The sequence below is a fragment of the Boleophthalmus pectinirostris genome, unplaced genomic scaffold (assembly GCF_026225935.1).
Source record: "Boleophthalmus pectinirostris isolate CB_2022bp ecotype Guang Dong unplaced genomic scaffold, ASM2622593v1 HiC_scaffold_20, whole genome shotgun sequence".
Classification (NCBI taxonomy): domain Eukaryota; kingdom Metazoa; phylum Chordata; class Actinopteri; order Gobiiformes; family Gobiidae; genus Boleophthalmus; species Boleophthalmus pectinirostris.
In genome coordinates, this window is record NW_026571153.1 from 29,052,768 (window position 1) to 29,068,727 (window position 15,960).

The 15,960-nt window shown below is 37.5% G+C and overlaps 1 protein-coding gene across 1 annotated transcript in view; it reads left to right on the forward strand.

Moving 5' to 3' along the window:
• zanl (zonadhesin, like) overlaps window positions 1–15,960 on the forward strand; it is a 69,522-nt gene that overhangs the window by 14,097 nt on the left and 39,465 nt on the right. Inside the window, 12 exon segments of the mRNA XM_055156233.1 lie at window positions 346–587; window positions 1,268–1,416; window positions 2,508–2,636; window positions 3,604–3,739; window positions 6,213–6,354; window positions 7,633–7,826; window positions 9,053–9,191; window positions 11,152–11,268; window positions 12,503–12,627; window positions 13,345–13,490; window positions 14,512–14,655; window positions 15,566–15,673. Of these exon segments, the coding sequence (XP_055012208.1) occupies window positions 346–587; window positions 1,268–1,416; window positions 2,508–2,636; window positions 3,604–3,739; window positions 6,213–6,354; window positions 7,633–7,826; window positions 9,053–9,191; window positions 11,152–11,268; window positions 12,503–12,627; window positions 13,345–13,490; window positions 14,512–14,655; window positions 15,566–15,673 (1,771 nt within the window).

The following is a 15,960-nucleotide window of genomic DNA, read 5'->3' on the forward strand; positions in this document are numbered from 1 at the left end:
ACATTGTGAGTAGTTTGATTTAGTGTTTAGTCTCACTTTAAGGTTTCGCTTTTACAATGATAAGCTTAGTTTCATTTCGATTTTTTTTTTTTTTAAAAAGGGATTTTATTTTATGTTTTCAAATGGTTATACAGAATGAAATGCTGAATGAAAAGACTTTTTTTTTTTTTTAATTTATTCACACTTTTGCTATAATAGTCCTATCAACCTCCATTGGCCCTATGGTTCTCCCACAGTGACTTCAAATTTGTCTTGACGCTTTAATGTAAATGTAAATTATACTACGTAGCCTAGGACGTCACATTAGCTTAACTGTAATATGTGCAACATTTGTCATTTTCCTAGATACTTCCACCTGCATTGCTTCCGGAGACCCCCACTACACCACGTTCGACAAACTCAAGTACAACTTCATGGGTAACTGCAGTTATCTGATGTCTGCTCCCTGCAATTCAACTGGTCCATACTATGAGGTCCACACTGACAACGAAAAGCGCTGGAACAATCCCTCCATCTCCTACGTCAAAGCTGTCCACACTCATGTATACGGGATGAAGATCTCGATCCTAAAAGGAGGCACTGTACAGGTAAAAGAGCCTGTTAACATGCATCAGTAAAGTCTATAACCGTGTTTCAGCTGGTTTCATCTGGAAAGTAAATTGTACCCGCCCATTTGAGGATTCCAAAGTCAATGGCCATGGGGGGTACTAGCCTCCAAAAAGATCTGGCTCTAACTTAAAGAGTAGCTGTTTTTTTTTTTAAGGTTCTCCAGATGCATTTGGTTCAAGACACATGAAAATTTCCACCCAATAGGGTCTATACTATAACATAGTGAACCAAATAAATAAGGCGTATTCAAGTAATTTGTCATTTTATACTGCAAACACAAACTCAAACTTGCATAAAAATGACTTAGAAAGTCCATAAAAAGTGACTTAGAAAGTCCATCTCCACTGTGTGTTTGTTGGCATCACTAAAGATGTGCCTGTGTCTTTGACACCTGCAGTAGATCCTGTTTCTGATCTTCATTCTTTTTTTGCGAAGGCAACTTCTATGTTGGCTACCACTCGTCTTAAGCTTCATTGCTCTTCCATTTCTGTGTTCCTGTTTTGTGATTAATAAAACATGTTTCATAATGCAGTGTAGATTTTTAAATTTTTTCTACAACAAATTACTGCTTTTACAATATACTATTTTCCACTATTGGTTTACTAAAAGTTCAGATATTGTTGGGTAAAAGTTGATTATATGTGTGCTTGCTCACCAGATCAACGGGACCAATGTGAATGTGCCTGTGAACCCTGCGCCTGGTGTGTCCGTGTTTAAATCGGGGAAGTACTACACCGTGACGCTGGACTTCGGTGTCACTGTGAGATATGATGGCAACCACTACATGGACATCAAGGTCACCAAAGAGTAAGACCACACTGCACGATGCCAGTCCAAGTAGCCTCTCTTGAAGTCCTCAGAGTCATTGTTTTATATGAAGAAGCACAACCAGTGACCTTGTCCTCTTGTGCAGGTTTGATTGGTTGGTACTAAAAGGGAATGGTTAGTCATTCATAAAGGTAAAGAGATTAAATTGTCTGGCACAGCATTTAAACCAAGGATTGTTACTGGTAAATCCAGCTGAAGTACAAAAGTAGAGCTCTAAGATCATCAGGAAAGTGTGAATAACCAACATGGAAAAGAACTTTTGCATGTTCTAAAGAATTATGATTTTGAAGTGTTTTCAATATTATCAATGTATTTGGAACGCATTACTAGGAAAATTGTGAATCAAGATGAAAGAAATTGCTGATAGCCTGCCAAATGTCATTACAAAAAAATGGTGAAAAACTTGAACTTTGTACAATCTGACGAAGAGAAGTTTTGGACGGTGGTCTGGATTGTGGTCTGAATGGTGGTTTCGTTCTGGGTGGGAAGTGAAATGCCTTGATCGGGGAAAAACAGTGTTCAGATGACTACCGTTGAAACCTTCTCTACATCACATTGTAGAAAGTTCAAGTTTGCACCATTTTTTTGTAATGGCATTTGGCAGGCTCTCAGCAATATTGGTCATCTTGAGTCACAACTTCCCCAATGATGCGTTCCAAATACATTGATAATACTGAAAACATGTTGCTCCAAAACCATAATTCTTAGAACAATGCTGTAATTCTTTTCTATGTTGGTTATTCATGCATTTGTGATGATCCTAGAGCTCTATGTTTTGTCCTTCAGCTGGACTTGTCAGTAACAATCCTTAGTTTAAATGCTGTGCGACGCAATTTCATCTTTTTACCTTTAGGACTGACTAACCACCCTCTTTTAGTACCAACCAATCAAATCTGCACATGAGGACAAGATCATTGGTTGACTCATCACATTGTATCATTGCCATTTCTACAATATGATCAATGTTGATATAATGATGAACAGTCCTTGTGAATCCGAACAAGGACACAATTACTATTATTAATTTGATTTTAAGCAAAAACAGTTGAAATTCTCCCCGTCATGTGCAGCTTCAAGAGCAAACTGTGTGGCCTGTGTGCGGACTACGATGGAGACGCTTCTGACGACTTCAGGAAACCGGACGGCTCTCTGACCAAAGACCCCAACGAGTTTGGGGACAGTTGGAACACCGACCCACTGTGAGTCCAATAAACTTTTGAAAATATTTTCTTGGAGCCAAATAACCATTCAGAGTTGATCACAATTTGTGTTCATTGTATTTTTCTTTTGTTTGGCATCTGTAATAGCTTCTTCTGAAAGTTCACACTTACCTGCATTGATGGGAAGAATACTTTGATAATGTATTTAGTTACAGAATACTTAATACCTGCTTTAAAGAAGGTATTTTATATTTTGTATTTTTGTAACATATTTTGATATATGGTCCAATCAGAGTACTGTATTCTGAATACTTGGAATACTTTCACGTAGAGTTGCATTTAAATTATCGTGTAAAAAACACAACATAGTATTATTTTTTTTTTAAACTTTATATTTGGTTTTCCATTTGTTGTGCATTTTATATCACTAACTGGAGAAGGAAACTACATGCACACGCTATAAGAGTATTGTTTTCTATTTTTTTCTCCCTAATTCTGTGCAGTTTAAAGCCTAAATTATGATATAAGTACAGGCAAACATTTCTTAGATTGATTGCTGGATGTATTCTAAATACCACCAAATGAAAAAGTAACTGTACCAGTGATTCAGAATTAGTATTCTGAATATGTATTCTAGGTACATGTATTCAGTTACTTCAGTTACTACAGTACTGAATCACAATCTGACCAAAACAGTAGCCCAGTCTGAATGCAATCTAAATTTATGACCTTTAGTTTTAGTTTAGTTTATTGTACTCATTTAGTGTCATACACCATTTAGTTGGTGCTCGCTTGGGCTTATAAGACACATAAAACAATAAGCAGACAGATCACACATTAAACATAAAGTGTCCTTTTATGGAGGTCCCAGGCTTTCAACACAAACTGAGCCAACTTGAAAACATTACATTTAAACAGATACTTCAGTCTCTCCTCATCAGACATAGCAAACCAACAGTAAGACACGTTATGACCAGTTTTCAATGTTTTCATGTTTTGTTCACAGCTGTAATCTCAAACCGAACGTCACCGAAGAATGTACCGATGACGAGAAGGATTTGTACGAGTCTTCTGGATTCTGTGGAATTCTGCTCGACAAAGACGGTCCTTTCGCTAAATGCCATGGCAAAGTCAATCCTAATGTAAGATTTCACACGCAAGCATCTACAATTAGAAGAAACCTCAACAAACAGTACATCATACCCTTTAATGCGTTTTCTATGGAGGAATTGGCATGCACAAACCAACAGAGAAATATGGCTTTAAAGGTTGTATAGAGGATGTTTTTGTTTTTGTTTCAATGAAAGTTCCAAATAGCATTATAGAGTTGCAGTAATTACTGTACTGCAACTGTAATTATGATGACCAAAAAAAAAGAATGAAAATCCATGAACCGTGGACGTGGTGGGGCCAGATAAACTTCAGTCAATAGATAACAATTCTACCTCATTATCTATTGGCTGTTGGGTTGTCAGTCAGACTCCCTATGTTTCTAGTGTAATTGACTCGGGGTCTAAAGACTGACATGTTGGCCGTTGAATGATTTCTGGCCTGGAAACTTCAACAGCAATTCGTTCTGAACTCGCACCGGCTGTAAACAAATATGATTTCTAGTGTAAGGAGGAGGTGGGAGGAGGCGTTTCTACATAGAAAGCTGTGAAGGAGGGGAAAAGGACAGTCCCTGTATCTCACTTTCCTTTGAAAATCCTCTAAACAACCTTTAATAGTTAACTTGAGCAAGGTTTGATTCATTACTTTAGACTGTACTTAATTGTGCAGTAGCTTTAATTATTAGCCAACTAATCATAAACATTACAACTAGAAGTCTATTAATTAGTGATGGGCGAATGGAGCCTCGTGAAGCATTGACACCTCAGTCGCAATATTGTCTCAAATGGTTGGACATGTCTGAGGCCTCAGAGAAACACTGACCTCTAGTGGACAAATTTAACCATTGGCACACAGGTGTCTCAGCATCGATGAAGTATTGTTAGTGTAAGACAATACTTGTGTGCAGAGCGACACCGTACCTAACAACAACAATAATAATGACGATTTCAAATAATATGTAAAGAGCAACATAAATAACATGCTGTAAATAAGAAAATAGGTGTTACCTTGTTAGGTGGAATTAGATCAAAGTGATCCCAAACCATGGATCGCTTTTTTCCGCTTGTAGATGCCATCGAAAATGAAACCAATGCCAAAAGTCGCCAAAAGTCACCAAAATCACCACTAACGTCACACAATACTCCTCACTACCCAACATGTTTAAGAAATATTGGTGCATCTTTTATACTGTAGCAGTTTAGCGCTTGTCAAACCACAGAAGTGCACTGAACACTCTGAAGTAGTGATGTGACGTTCCGTATCAAGGCTTCGAAGCATGTGTCGAGTAGGGGGGCGTTTCCGCGATGCGCGTATTGAGGCTCGCTTCATGTAGGGGAGGGGCTGAAAATGATGACGTCCGAAGCCTCGCTGCCCGGCTGTACCATGTGACTGATTCAGGAAGTGGTTCGGATTTTGCTGCGATTTCCATTTTTATCATTTTCAAATAATAATTTTCCATACTGCCAGTATATAGATACACACTACACTGCCATCACTACAATATGCATGTTTTGCATACTTCTTTATTTTGCTGACAGTTTTATTCACAGGTTTTCTTCCAAAATGTCACACAATTCAAATCCATGTCAACTGATATTTTTGTGTCCAGTAGATGTCCTGTTAGAGCAAATGAAGCTTCAAGAAGCTTTGTGCTAGAGCAGGGTTGTCCAAACTTTTTTCATCAAGGGCCACATAGCTAAACACAGACGAAGCAGAGGGCCAATTGTAGGGCTCAGTACAAGGAATAATTGAAATGTGTGCATGTTTAATACATTAGAATGAGCCATCAGTCTTTATTCATGCTAAAATCCTTAAAACCACACACTAAATATTAAATATTAGCTTTATCAAGGTAGATTTTCAAAAAACTTGCAGTAAAAATAATTTTTCAATTGATGCAAGGTAATTTGGGCCAATTCACCTGGAAGTCTGAGGGCCAAGAAAAACTTGTCTGAGGGCCACATTTGGCCCCCAGGCCATAGTTTGGACATGTCTGTGCTAGAGTGAACCAATTTAATGAAAGGCTTCAATGCGTCACGAAGCTTCATTTGCCCATCACTACTCTGAAGCACTCTGAACCAATCGCAGAGCGGAACATTCGCTGAGCCAATGAAACGCTTCGATACACTGAAGAGATTGACACGCAGAGCGAAGCAGTAGGGGGAGGGACCCACACTTCCACACTTTGGTCACGTGAGCGGCTGCTGCGAGACGAGCTCAGAGGCAGTGCTTCAGAGCAATTTGTTTCAGAAAGAACGAGACGTGCTCCAGAGCTCCGACTCATTTGCCCGTCACTACTATTAATCCTCATCCTCCCTATCTGCTTTAACTTGGTTTGGTCTCCGTGAAGGTCAAAATTGAATAGCAAACTGTAATAACATCTCCATGAAGAAAAAGGTTTGACAGGCCCTCCACCGGAAAAGTGACACAACGCAGCTGTAATTCTCCATAAAGTATTAAGTAAAAGTAAAGTGTGCCTTAACCTTACCCATTCTCTTTCTCCAGAACTACTTTAAGGACTGTGTGTTCGACTTGTGTGAGCTGGACGGAGCCAAGCCTGTGCTGTGTGAGGCTATCGAGGCCTATGCCAACGAGTGCCAGGACCGCGGCGTGGAGATCGGAACCTGGAGGAACGAAACCTTCTGCCGTGAGAAGCATTTTTATCATCAACAAAACTCTCCAAATGTTTGTCGGGTGGTTTACTGAGGGTTGGTTAGGTTTGTTTGTGAGTTAACTTGTTTGTGTATGTATTAGTTGTAGTTGGTCAGTCGTTTGGTTAGTTACAAAGTTCAAGTTGGTTGTTGATTATTTGATTATTTGTATTGGAGTTACCGGTGGTCTTAAAAAAAAAAAAAAAAAAAAAAAAGCTATAGCCTTTATATTGTACCTTTTGTCAAAAAAGCAGCAAATAATTTACAAATAAAAGAAAACAATCTTAAATGAATTAGTTAGAGTTAGACTAGTTGGGTAGTTTGTTGGTTAGCTGGTTGGTTAGTATGTTGGTTAGTTACTTGGGTAGTTTGCTGTGTGGATGTTTGGTTCATGGCTAGTTTTGTGAGTTGCATTTGCTGAATAAAGAGTTAGTTGGCAATACTGACAAAAATGAATATACAGGGTGCTCCAAAAAAATTTACATAATTTCGCAGGTCAATTATTTTAGCAATTCTTGTTGAAATAACCTCAAATTTTCACAGAATGTACAGACACAGATCAAGATTTTATATTTAATGTTTTATTTTTGTTTGCTCACACACACTCACCCAAGATTGTGCAGCCTTTGGACAAACTTCACCAACCAGCAAACAAATTTGGACTTGGACTTTGGACCAAAAATGTAAAGAGTTGGTAGACCAACATCAAAAGAGAATGTCGAGCAAGTTTGTGAAACCCAGATTCCTCGAGGGACGGTTTGGCGTACCAGATCCTTTGGCCCGACATAAACAGCCTTTCTCTTTACCTTTTTGGTAACAAGTCCAAATTTGCTTGCCAGTTAGTGAAGTTTTTCTAAATGTTTCATTGAAAGCTGCACAGTCTTAGGTCAGTGTGTGCAGCAGATTCCAAAACACAAAATGACTTCTCTTTGGGACTGAATGGCTCAACCTGAAAACAGAACAAAAAGAAAACATTAAATATAAAATCTTGATCTGTTTCTGTATATTTTGTGAAAATATAAGATTATTTGAACAAGAACTGACAAAATTATTGCCCTGCAAAATTATGTCAAATTTTTTGGGACACACTTTATATTTAACAGTGTTCCAAGAATGGGCAAAAATGTACTTAATATTCTAACTTAGTATACCTTCACAACAATTGCAATTCATCCATTTCTAAATATATCTTTCACCTCTATAAGATTGTAAGTGTGTCTTCTGTTAGCTCTGTGAGTTAGTTTAATAACTTATTTCTTTTTCTGTCCCCTCAGCCTTGAAGTGCCCACCGAACAGCCACTACGTCCCGTGCGCCAACCCCTGTCAGGAGACGTGCTCAGGCACCCCCACAGGCTGCAGCGGCCCGTGCACCGAGGGCTGCGTGTGTGACCCCGGGTACGTCCTCAGCGCCGGCAAGTGCGTGAAGAAGAGCTCCTGCGGCTGCCAGCACAACGGCCAGTACTACGAGGTGAGGAACGGCCTTACACCGCCCCCTACTGACCACATCGCTCTGTGCAGGAGTAGGCAGGCTGTGTCTCTATGGTGGAATGTTCAGCAGTTACTATGGTGACACAATACAAACAGTACCAAAAAAACTAAAGAAAAAGTGTTCACGCTGCAGGTGGGGTGTGATACTGAGGAGAGTCAGTAAGGTGTTTGTAACCAGAAATTCCTGGCTATAATCAGGGCAGTCCTGTGTGATGTCATGTAGTACTTGAAATTGCAGTGGCCAGATCTTTCACACTTAATTATGAATTTTCTCTGCTCTAAAAATGCAAGCTAAAGGTCCTATATTATGCAAAACTGACTTGTAAGCATTAAAGCATGTCAGAATGTTGTGAGTAATCCTTTTATTATTAGTCTGCCTACATTTCCAAAGCTCAAAATGCTCTCTTCCACCTTGTGATGTCACGAAGAGGTAGTTTGGTAGGTTTTAAGTTAACCTCTACCTTTTATCTTTAGTTCAGTAGAGAATGGCAATTCTAGATCTGAAATTATTAGAGGTGGGACTTGATATAAAAAAAGCAACATTTATTTTATGTGAAGTAATTTTAGTGGATGACTTTAAATAATCCACACAGACACTTTTAAACTCGAGCGCTTTTAATGTCTGTAAAAATGGAAAAAGCAAATTGCATTTCATGTCAAAATAGTAGACAAAGGTAAAGTCCATGTTCAAAGCTGAAGAGACTAAACTTAAAGTCCCATTTTTCTTTAAGTTGTTTTCTTCTGAGCGTAGTGTACATCTTGCAAACTCTTTTCGCCTTTGTCAATACTTCCATCGGGTCGGTTTTTTTAACAGATTTACCGATACACTTACCGTCCAGCAAACCTAGAGCTTTTTCATGCTCCATTGTTGTAGTCAGAACTGTGTGCGTAATTGCTTAATCATAATTAACGTGTTAATATCTCATGTCTACAAATTATCTGAATGATTCTATTGAAGGTGTTTGGAGTTTGAAATCATAGTGGAGCACTTTCTGTGGGTGGAACAGTTTTGAGTTTGAGAGAAAAACCTAGAAGAACTTAAATGTGCAGGGTTTGTGTGTTAAACATGTGTAAATAAAACAAAATACAACTCCAGGTCTGTTTGTGACGAGGAAACAACATTAGAACATTGATCAGAAAATTGCATCATATGTAAACAATCGTAGTAATTGTTGCGTCTTGGAATAACTCTGTGATGTGTTGCAGCCTGGAGACGAGTTCTATGTGGAGAACTGTGAGCTCAAGTGCACATGCAACCCTCCGTTTGTCTCCTGTAAAGCCACTGAATGTCCACCCGCTACAGAGTGCAAAGTACAAGAGGGAGACCTGGGCTGCTACCCCACCGGTCAGTTTACACCAAATATACCAAATATTACACTAAATATCACATCTGACATGTTTTTAACCCTCATACGCTCATAGTACATTTTTGTACATCACAACTTTTCTTTTCTGCATAACTTTGGCTATATTACACCAAACAACACCAAAATTGGCCAGTTTATATATTTTGTGATGTATTTTTAATTTCTGTGTGTGTTTTTTTTTTTTTTCCCAAGATCACATTAATTAATTATTATTAATTATTAATTAACCCTCTCAGGCTCAAATTCAATTTTAGTAAAAGGAAAAAATCTGATATTTGGGAAAATGATCATATAGGGTAGTAATATACAATCCTGACTTTTTTTTTGAGAGACCTTCACATCCAGTGTGTTCTGGGATGTTGCAGATTTGCAACATTGGTCTGGTGTGGTAAATTAACACTGAAGACTGAAAATGATATGAACACTAACTTTATTTGTAAACCACTTTTCATAACAATGAAAACATAAAGCAGAGTGTAACAGCTTTACAGTGGCAGAACAACATCACTTTTTCGTGTGGTTCTCCAAGAAACAATTTTTATCCTTTGTAAACAACAAAAGTACTTTGCACTTCTGGCAGGTCGTTTGTGTGTAGTCATTCTTGCACAGTCTGCATCATCCATGTTTATCAGCATGGATGGGAAAAAAGGCTCCTGAGTAAAAAAAGCTCATAAAATATGGATTTGGAGTAAGTAGGTAACTGGCATTCAGCTGTTGCAAATCTTCAACGCCTGCCTGGAGAGGGTTAACAGTCTATAATCAAAATATTTAGACGCATTTTTGTCCCATTTACTTTTTTTTACTGGCATAACTTACTTACTTACTTTTTTATTTATTTATTTTTTTTATTATTATTATTATTTTTTTTTTACTGTCTTTTTGATATTGATATTGATATTGATATTTATATAATGTGATTTTTTAAATATTTTTTCTTTTTACTGTGTATCTTCCATTGCAAGGTCATATCAAAAGAAAGACATTTGTACATATGAGTCCACACTGAAGGCCTGTTACGTAGATATTTGAGGTTAAAACGATCTGGGTGTGTTCTAGAGGAGCCCCAGAGTGCACTGAGTGTGTTTGTTTGAGACTGTGTGTGAGTTTGTGCGTGCCTGTGCGTGTGTATTATTTATTATTTCATATGTATGATTAGGACAGAAGTAAATGAAAACACTGATATAAAAAAAATTGACAAAAATCTGTATTGTGTAAAAATATTGTGATATTACTTTCCTGTGTATATTTTTGTCATGAATTACCACAGGTGTGATTATTTAAAGGGGTGGACGAGGGTTTAATCGATACATTTGAAGATGTAACATTATTGGAAACACTGTGATATCAAAACGTTCACAATATTACAAAGCTGGAGGCGTAGTTTGGAGATGGTGATAAATACTGGAGAGCATTGACATTTTTAGGTCTTATACATTTATATCTACTCAAGAAAACCATCTGTTGTTGCTTTGTTTGTTTTAAAGTCCGCCAGAAATGCCCCAGAAAAGTATGTGGTCTAAAAGTTAGTCCAGTGAGGTTCATTTGGTCTTCTGATAATTATAAACAGATTCTTTAATAAAAAGGCTTAAAAGTGATTCTCAAGTTGTTAACAGTAGGTATCGTTACATCTGTTATAGTGTGCCGCATCAGTAGGAGCATAGTGCCGTTTAGTGGACAAATGTGTGTACTACATCTTTTTCAGTGATCATCTAAACACAAACAGGTGGGCAGTTCAAATACCACTCAAACAAATATACTGTCAGTGAAGTGTCTGTGGGCAAGACACTTTACCCACCATTATCCACCATGACAGGGAGTCATTACACACGTCCTCCATGTTTTTAATACCGTAATAGTAATGTACTATGAGATTAGAATATTCCTAAACATTTGTTCAGTAAAATATTGGTCACATTTCTGTTCCCCACTGTCCTGTAGGCTCTGAGGACTGCATCATCTCCGGAGACCCTCATTACAACACATTTGATAAGAAGTTCTTCAGCTTCATGGGCACGTGCACGTACACTCTGGCCCGCACCTGCAAGAACGACACTGGTAAGAGGGACTGTTTTCTCTCTATGTCAGAAATGTGGGAGTGAGAGCATCTTGTTTTGCCCTTCTCCCATATTTAACTATTTTGACGCATTAAGTCAAAAATGTGTGAAGAATCCCTCAGTCGTCCAGGTAGAATCCATGGTGAGGAGAAAATTCAGTTTGTCAACTGGACAAAAGTTAGTTGGTTGAAGATGTTTCGCAGTTCATCCAAGCTGCTTCTTCAGTTCTGGTCAGACGCTGGTGGACACTTCCTTATATCTGCAGGGAGGAGCTAACTACACTGAATGTATATTATTTTTAAAAGTTTAACTCATTCATTCCATACCTGATGACATAAACAGTATGTGAGTGCATGATGGGACATGTCCAGACATATTCTTGGACTCTTGGGCCACACAGCTCTTTGGTTGACTCTGACCGGCCCATTTAAGTTCATTTGGAATTACAAAATAAACATATTTTATAATTTGACCTCATGCATGGACTAAAGCTGCATTGCTTTTATTTTAGAGGTGTTTTTTTTTTTTTTTTTTTTTAATTACACTTTTTGTTCGGCAGCCTCACTTTTTCATTGTTTAGTCATAACATAAATTCTCCCCAGTCTGACCAGCTTGTCAAAACAATCATATTTACTGCTTTTTTTTTTGTTTTTGTTTTTTTCTAATAAAGAAATACAGTTAATAGTATGCAGAACTGAGTTAAGCATTTTGGCCTCCACAATATGTTCTGTTTCTCATGTGGTTCCATGGAAAAAAATAATTACCCACCCCTGGTTTATGGTCTGGTTTGGGTTTGAAAAGTGGAACTTGGACCTATATCCCCTTCTATCTATACTTTATTCAGCAAAAATGTGTAATTTCAGTGAACAAACATGTGCTTTTATGTGGGACAACATGTACCACGACCTGGCCCCAGATAAGAGGAAGAAAATGGATGGAAACATGACATATCAATATTTCAATATTTTTACACACCCCTAATCTCTACAGGGAAAATTATACTATTATATAATGACAATAAAGGCTATTCTATTCTATTCTATTCTATTCCTTTGTGCTTTCAGTCATAATTTAAATAAACGAAAATGTAATTTTAGCATAGTCTTAATGATTACTGTTTATTTCAGTTCTTTATTTTGTCAGTTAAAAAAAATGTCATTAACAAAAACAATGATGAAATATTTTAGCTGATAAAATGAATGGTGGTTTTAATGACTTGACTGTGTCTGGTGCAGGACACTGGTTCTCAGTGGAGGGGAAGAACGAGGAGAGAGGCATTCCAGGACTGTCCTACCTCAGGAAACTCTACGTGACAGTGGACGGCGTCACCATCACTCTGATGAAGAGCCGACGAACGCTGGTCAGTGAACGCAACACAGCAAAAACTCAAAATGTAGATGGTGACAGAAATATATCGCACAAATTTGATGAGAGTTTGGCTTCAGATGTCTACATATATCATAAAAAAGTTCAGCATGTTTTGTCACTCCTTTCAGAAAGACAAACCTGTATTTATTTAGACTTATTATATACAGAGTGAAGCTTTCAAGCCTTTATTTCTTGACATTTTTTTGAATGTGCCTACAAATAATGAAAATTCAGTGTCTCAGAAAAGTAGAAAATGATCATTTAACTATTCTTTAACTAGTTTTCATTAATTTACTTTATTTAAACAACTTAATTACACTTTTTATTAGTTGTTGCCTTAGTCCAATTTCTATTAAAGGTCAGTAAAAGTGATGAAGCTCATTTAAAAAAGTATGATGAACAGTACCAGTACATTTTTAATCTCAAATATAGTTTTCCTTTCATAGGGCACTTACTACTTTAAACATACAAAATACAAATACAAGACAGATATTTAACTGTCAACATGCAATGGTGTATATAGGTCTGTTTCGATGTAGTTTGTCTGTGAATGTGTTGCCATAGTCTAGACCCCATGTCTGGTTAAGATTAGGCACAAATCTTTAGTCGAAACTGGTCAAAAAGCAGTAAGGAAACACGTCCTATTCTCCTCAACACACAACTGGACTGATACAAATATAACCCACAGTATTTGTTTTCTGTTGTCCAGGTGAACGGCCGTCGCGTGGCGCTCCCTCACTCGCTGCCCCCTCAGGTGACCATCAGTCTGGCCGGACAGTACGTCACTCTGCAGACGCGCTTCGGTCTGGTGGTACGCTGGGACGGCAACCACTACGCCCAGATCACCGTGCCCAGGTGGGTCAAAAACACACTCTTTCCCCTTTAATAGAGGAGCTTATGGTTCCCTCGATATATTCATTTTTTCTTCCCCCTTAGTCTAACAAAAAAAGTGTAAATTGATAGTACAAATGAATGATACTTCATGATGGTAGTATTGTCATAAACGTGTAGAAGTAACTGTATTCAATGTATGTATAACAGTGATTTTGAACAGTAGAGAATATGGTGCAAAATCAAATCAACATCAAAATCGGCATCAAAATCACAACACAATCAATTTCAAAAACAAATTAAATCAAATCAACATCAAATCATAATCAACATCAAATCAAAATCAAATTAAAATCTAATAAAAATCAACATCAACCACAAAATCAAATCAGAATCAAATCAACATCAACATCAACCGTAAAATCTAATCAAAATCAAATCAACATCAAAATCATCATCAACATCAACCACTTTATCAAATCAAATTCAAATCAAATACAAATCAACATCATAATCAAATATGGGTTGATTTTGCTACTATATGAACTTTTGGGAAACAAATCAAAATCTTATAAATCTCATTTTTGTTTTTTTATTTTATTTTGTGATATTATGTTATCACCAAGGACATCTCCAATTACACCAACAGATTTATAGACAGACAAGGTTGATAAAGTGTCTCGCCCAAGGACACAATAACAGTACAATGATAATGGGCACTGAACCAACAACCTGCAGGTTAAACATGTCCACAAGCTTTAGTGCATTACACCAGATCATGAAGAATAGTTTTTTTCTTTAACTGCGTATTAAAAATTTAACAATTTCTGGTCAAACATTTTTTATTCCTATGCTTTTTTGTTATTTTTCTTGTATATAACATTCCAAAATAATGATTAAAATAAGATACTATGAAATATAACATAAGATTTGATCAGATTTTTCATCAAAACTGAAATTATGAATTCAAAGTTTGAACATACATTAGACTTAGAACATATGTTTATCTTTTGACTCCTAAAAGTACATGATTCTCTGTCTTCAGCTCGTTCCAGGACCAGATGTGTGGTCTGTGTGGAGACTACGATGGAAACCCCAACAACGACTTCACCAAACCGGACGGCTCTCTCACCCCCAGCGTCAACGACTTCGGCAACAGCTGGCAGACCGACAAGGACGAAGACAAAGTGTAGGTTCTCCTCGTCTTCACTGCCTTTACAATCTGACTAAACCATGTAAGGGACAGTTTGTGCAAAAATGTGATATTATTTAAAGGTGCACCCTGTAACTTTTTGTTTGGGGGTTTGTCACCTTTTTGTTTCTATGGAGATGTCATTGCTTTGCCTGGAATGTTCCACAGTATGACACTAAACACATCTACCTTACATTTATTCAATTACAGATGGTTTTATAGCTCAAAAATACCTAGAAAAACAGGCATTCTGACTGATCGACCGCTTCCTCAGATTTGACCTATAACTTGGTCTGTTTTGGTCTTCATGAAGATAAAAAAGGTTTAATGCCATACTGTGGAACATTCCAGCTAAAGTAATAACATCTCTACAGGGAAAAGCACATAATGCACCTTTGAATGATGATGAAAATGCTCTGTTCCACATTGTGATGTCATGAAGAGGTAGCGATCAGTTACCTTTTAGCTTTAGTTTAGTATAAATTCCTTAAAATTCTAGGTCTGAGCACTTCCCGTATTACCCCGTGAACAAAAAGCTCGCTCCTTGTGCTTATGCGGTTCAGCTTCTGTCAGACTTACTCCAGGAGGCTCCTGACTCCGGTAGCCATAATGTTCTGACAATCCATCAAGCAGTGCGGTCAACTTACCAAAGTCGTACCAAAACATTTTGACAGATTTTTGAGCGGCGTGTACCACATAAAATTTGTTTGAGGTCAGTAAGCACAACTAGACTGAATACATAAGGCGCACTGTCCATTTTTGAGAAAATTAAAGGATTTTAAATGCGCCTTATAGTCCAAAAAATACGGTACAAATAAAGTAAATACAAGAGCTTGAAGTAAAAACAGTGCAAAGATGATATAATGATAGACGTTGTGATTGATGCTGATGTTGTGTTGTGTTCCAGCTGTACTCCCGGGACTGGGCCTGATCCAGACTGTGACCCGTCTCTGGAATCCGAGGTGGTTAAACCAGAAAAGTGCGGAAAGCTCAAGGACCCCGCCGGACCCTTCAGGTGAGACAGAGGAGCAGGCTTTTTATAATACATATCTACTCACAAACCTACTTGGAATTTTTTCCCACTCAGTCCTTGTGAAGAGATATAAAACATAATACATACAACTTTTAAGAGCTTTTAAAGGTCCTATATTACACAAAATTGACTCTTGTGAGCTTTAAGACATGTTAAAATGCTGTTGCCTTGTGTGTTAAACTTGTGAATGAAACAAAACACAACTCCAGGTCTGTTTGTGACGAGGAAACAACATTAGAACAGAGATAAGAAAATAACGTCATGTGGAA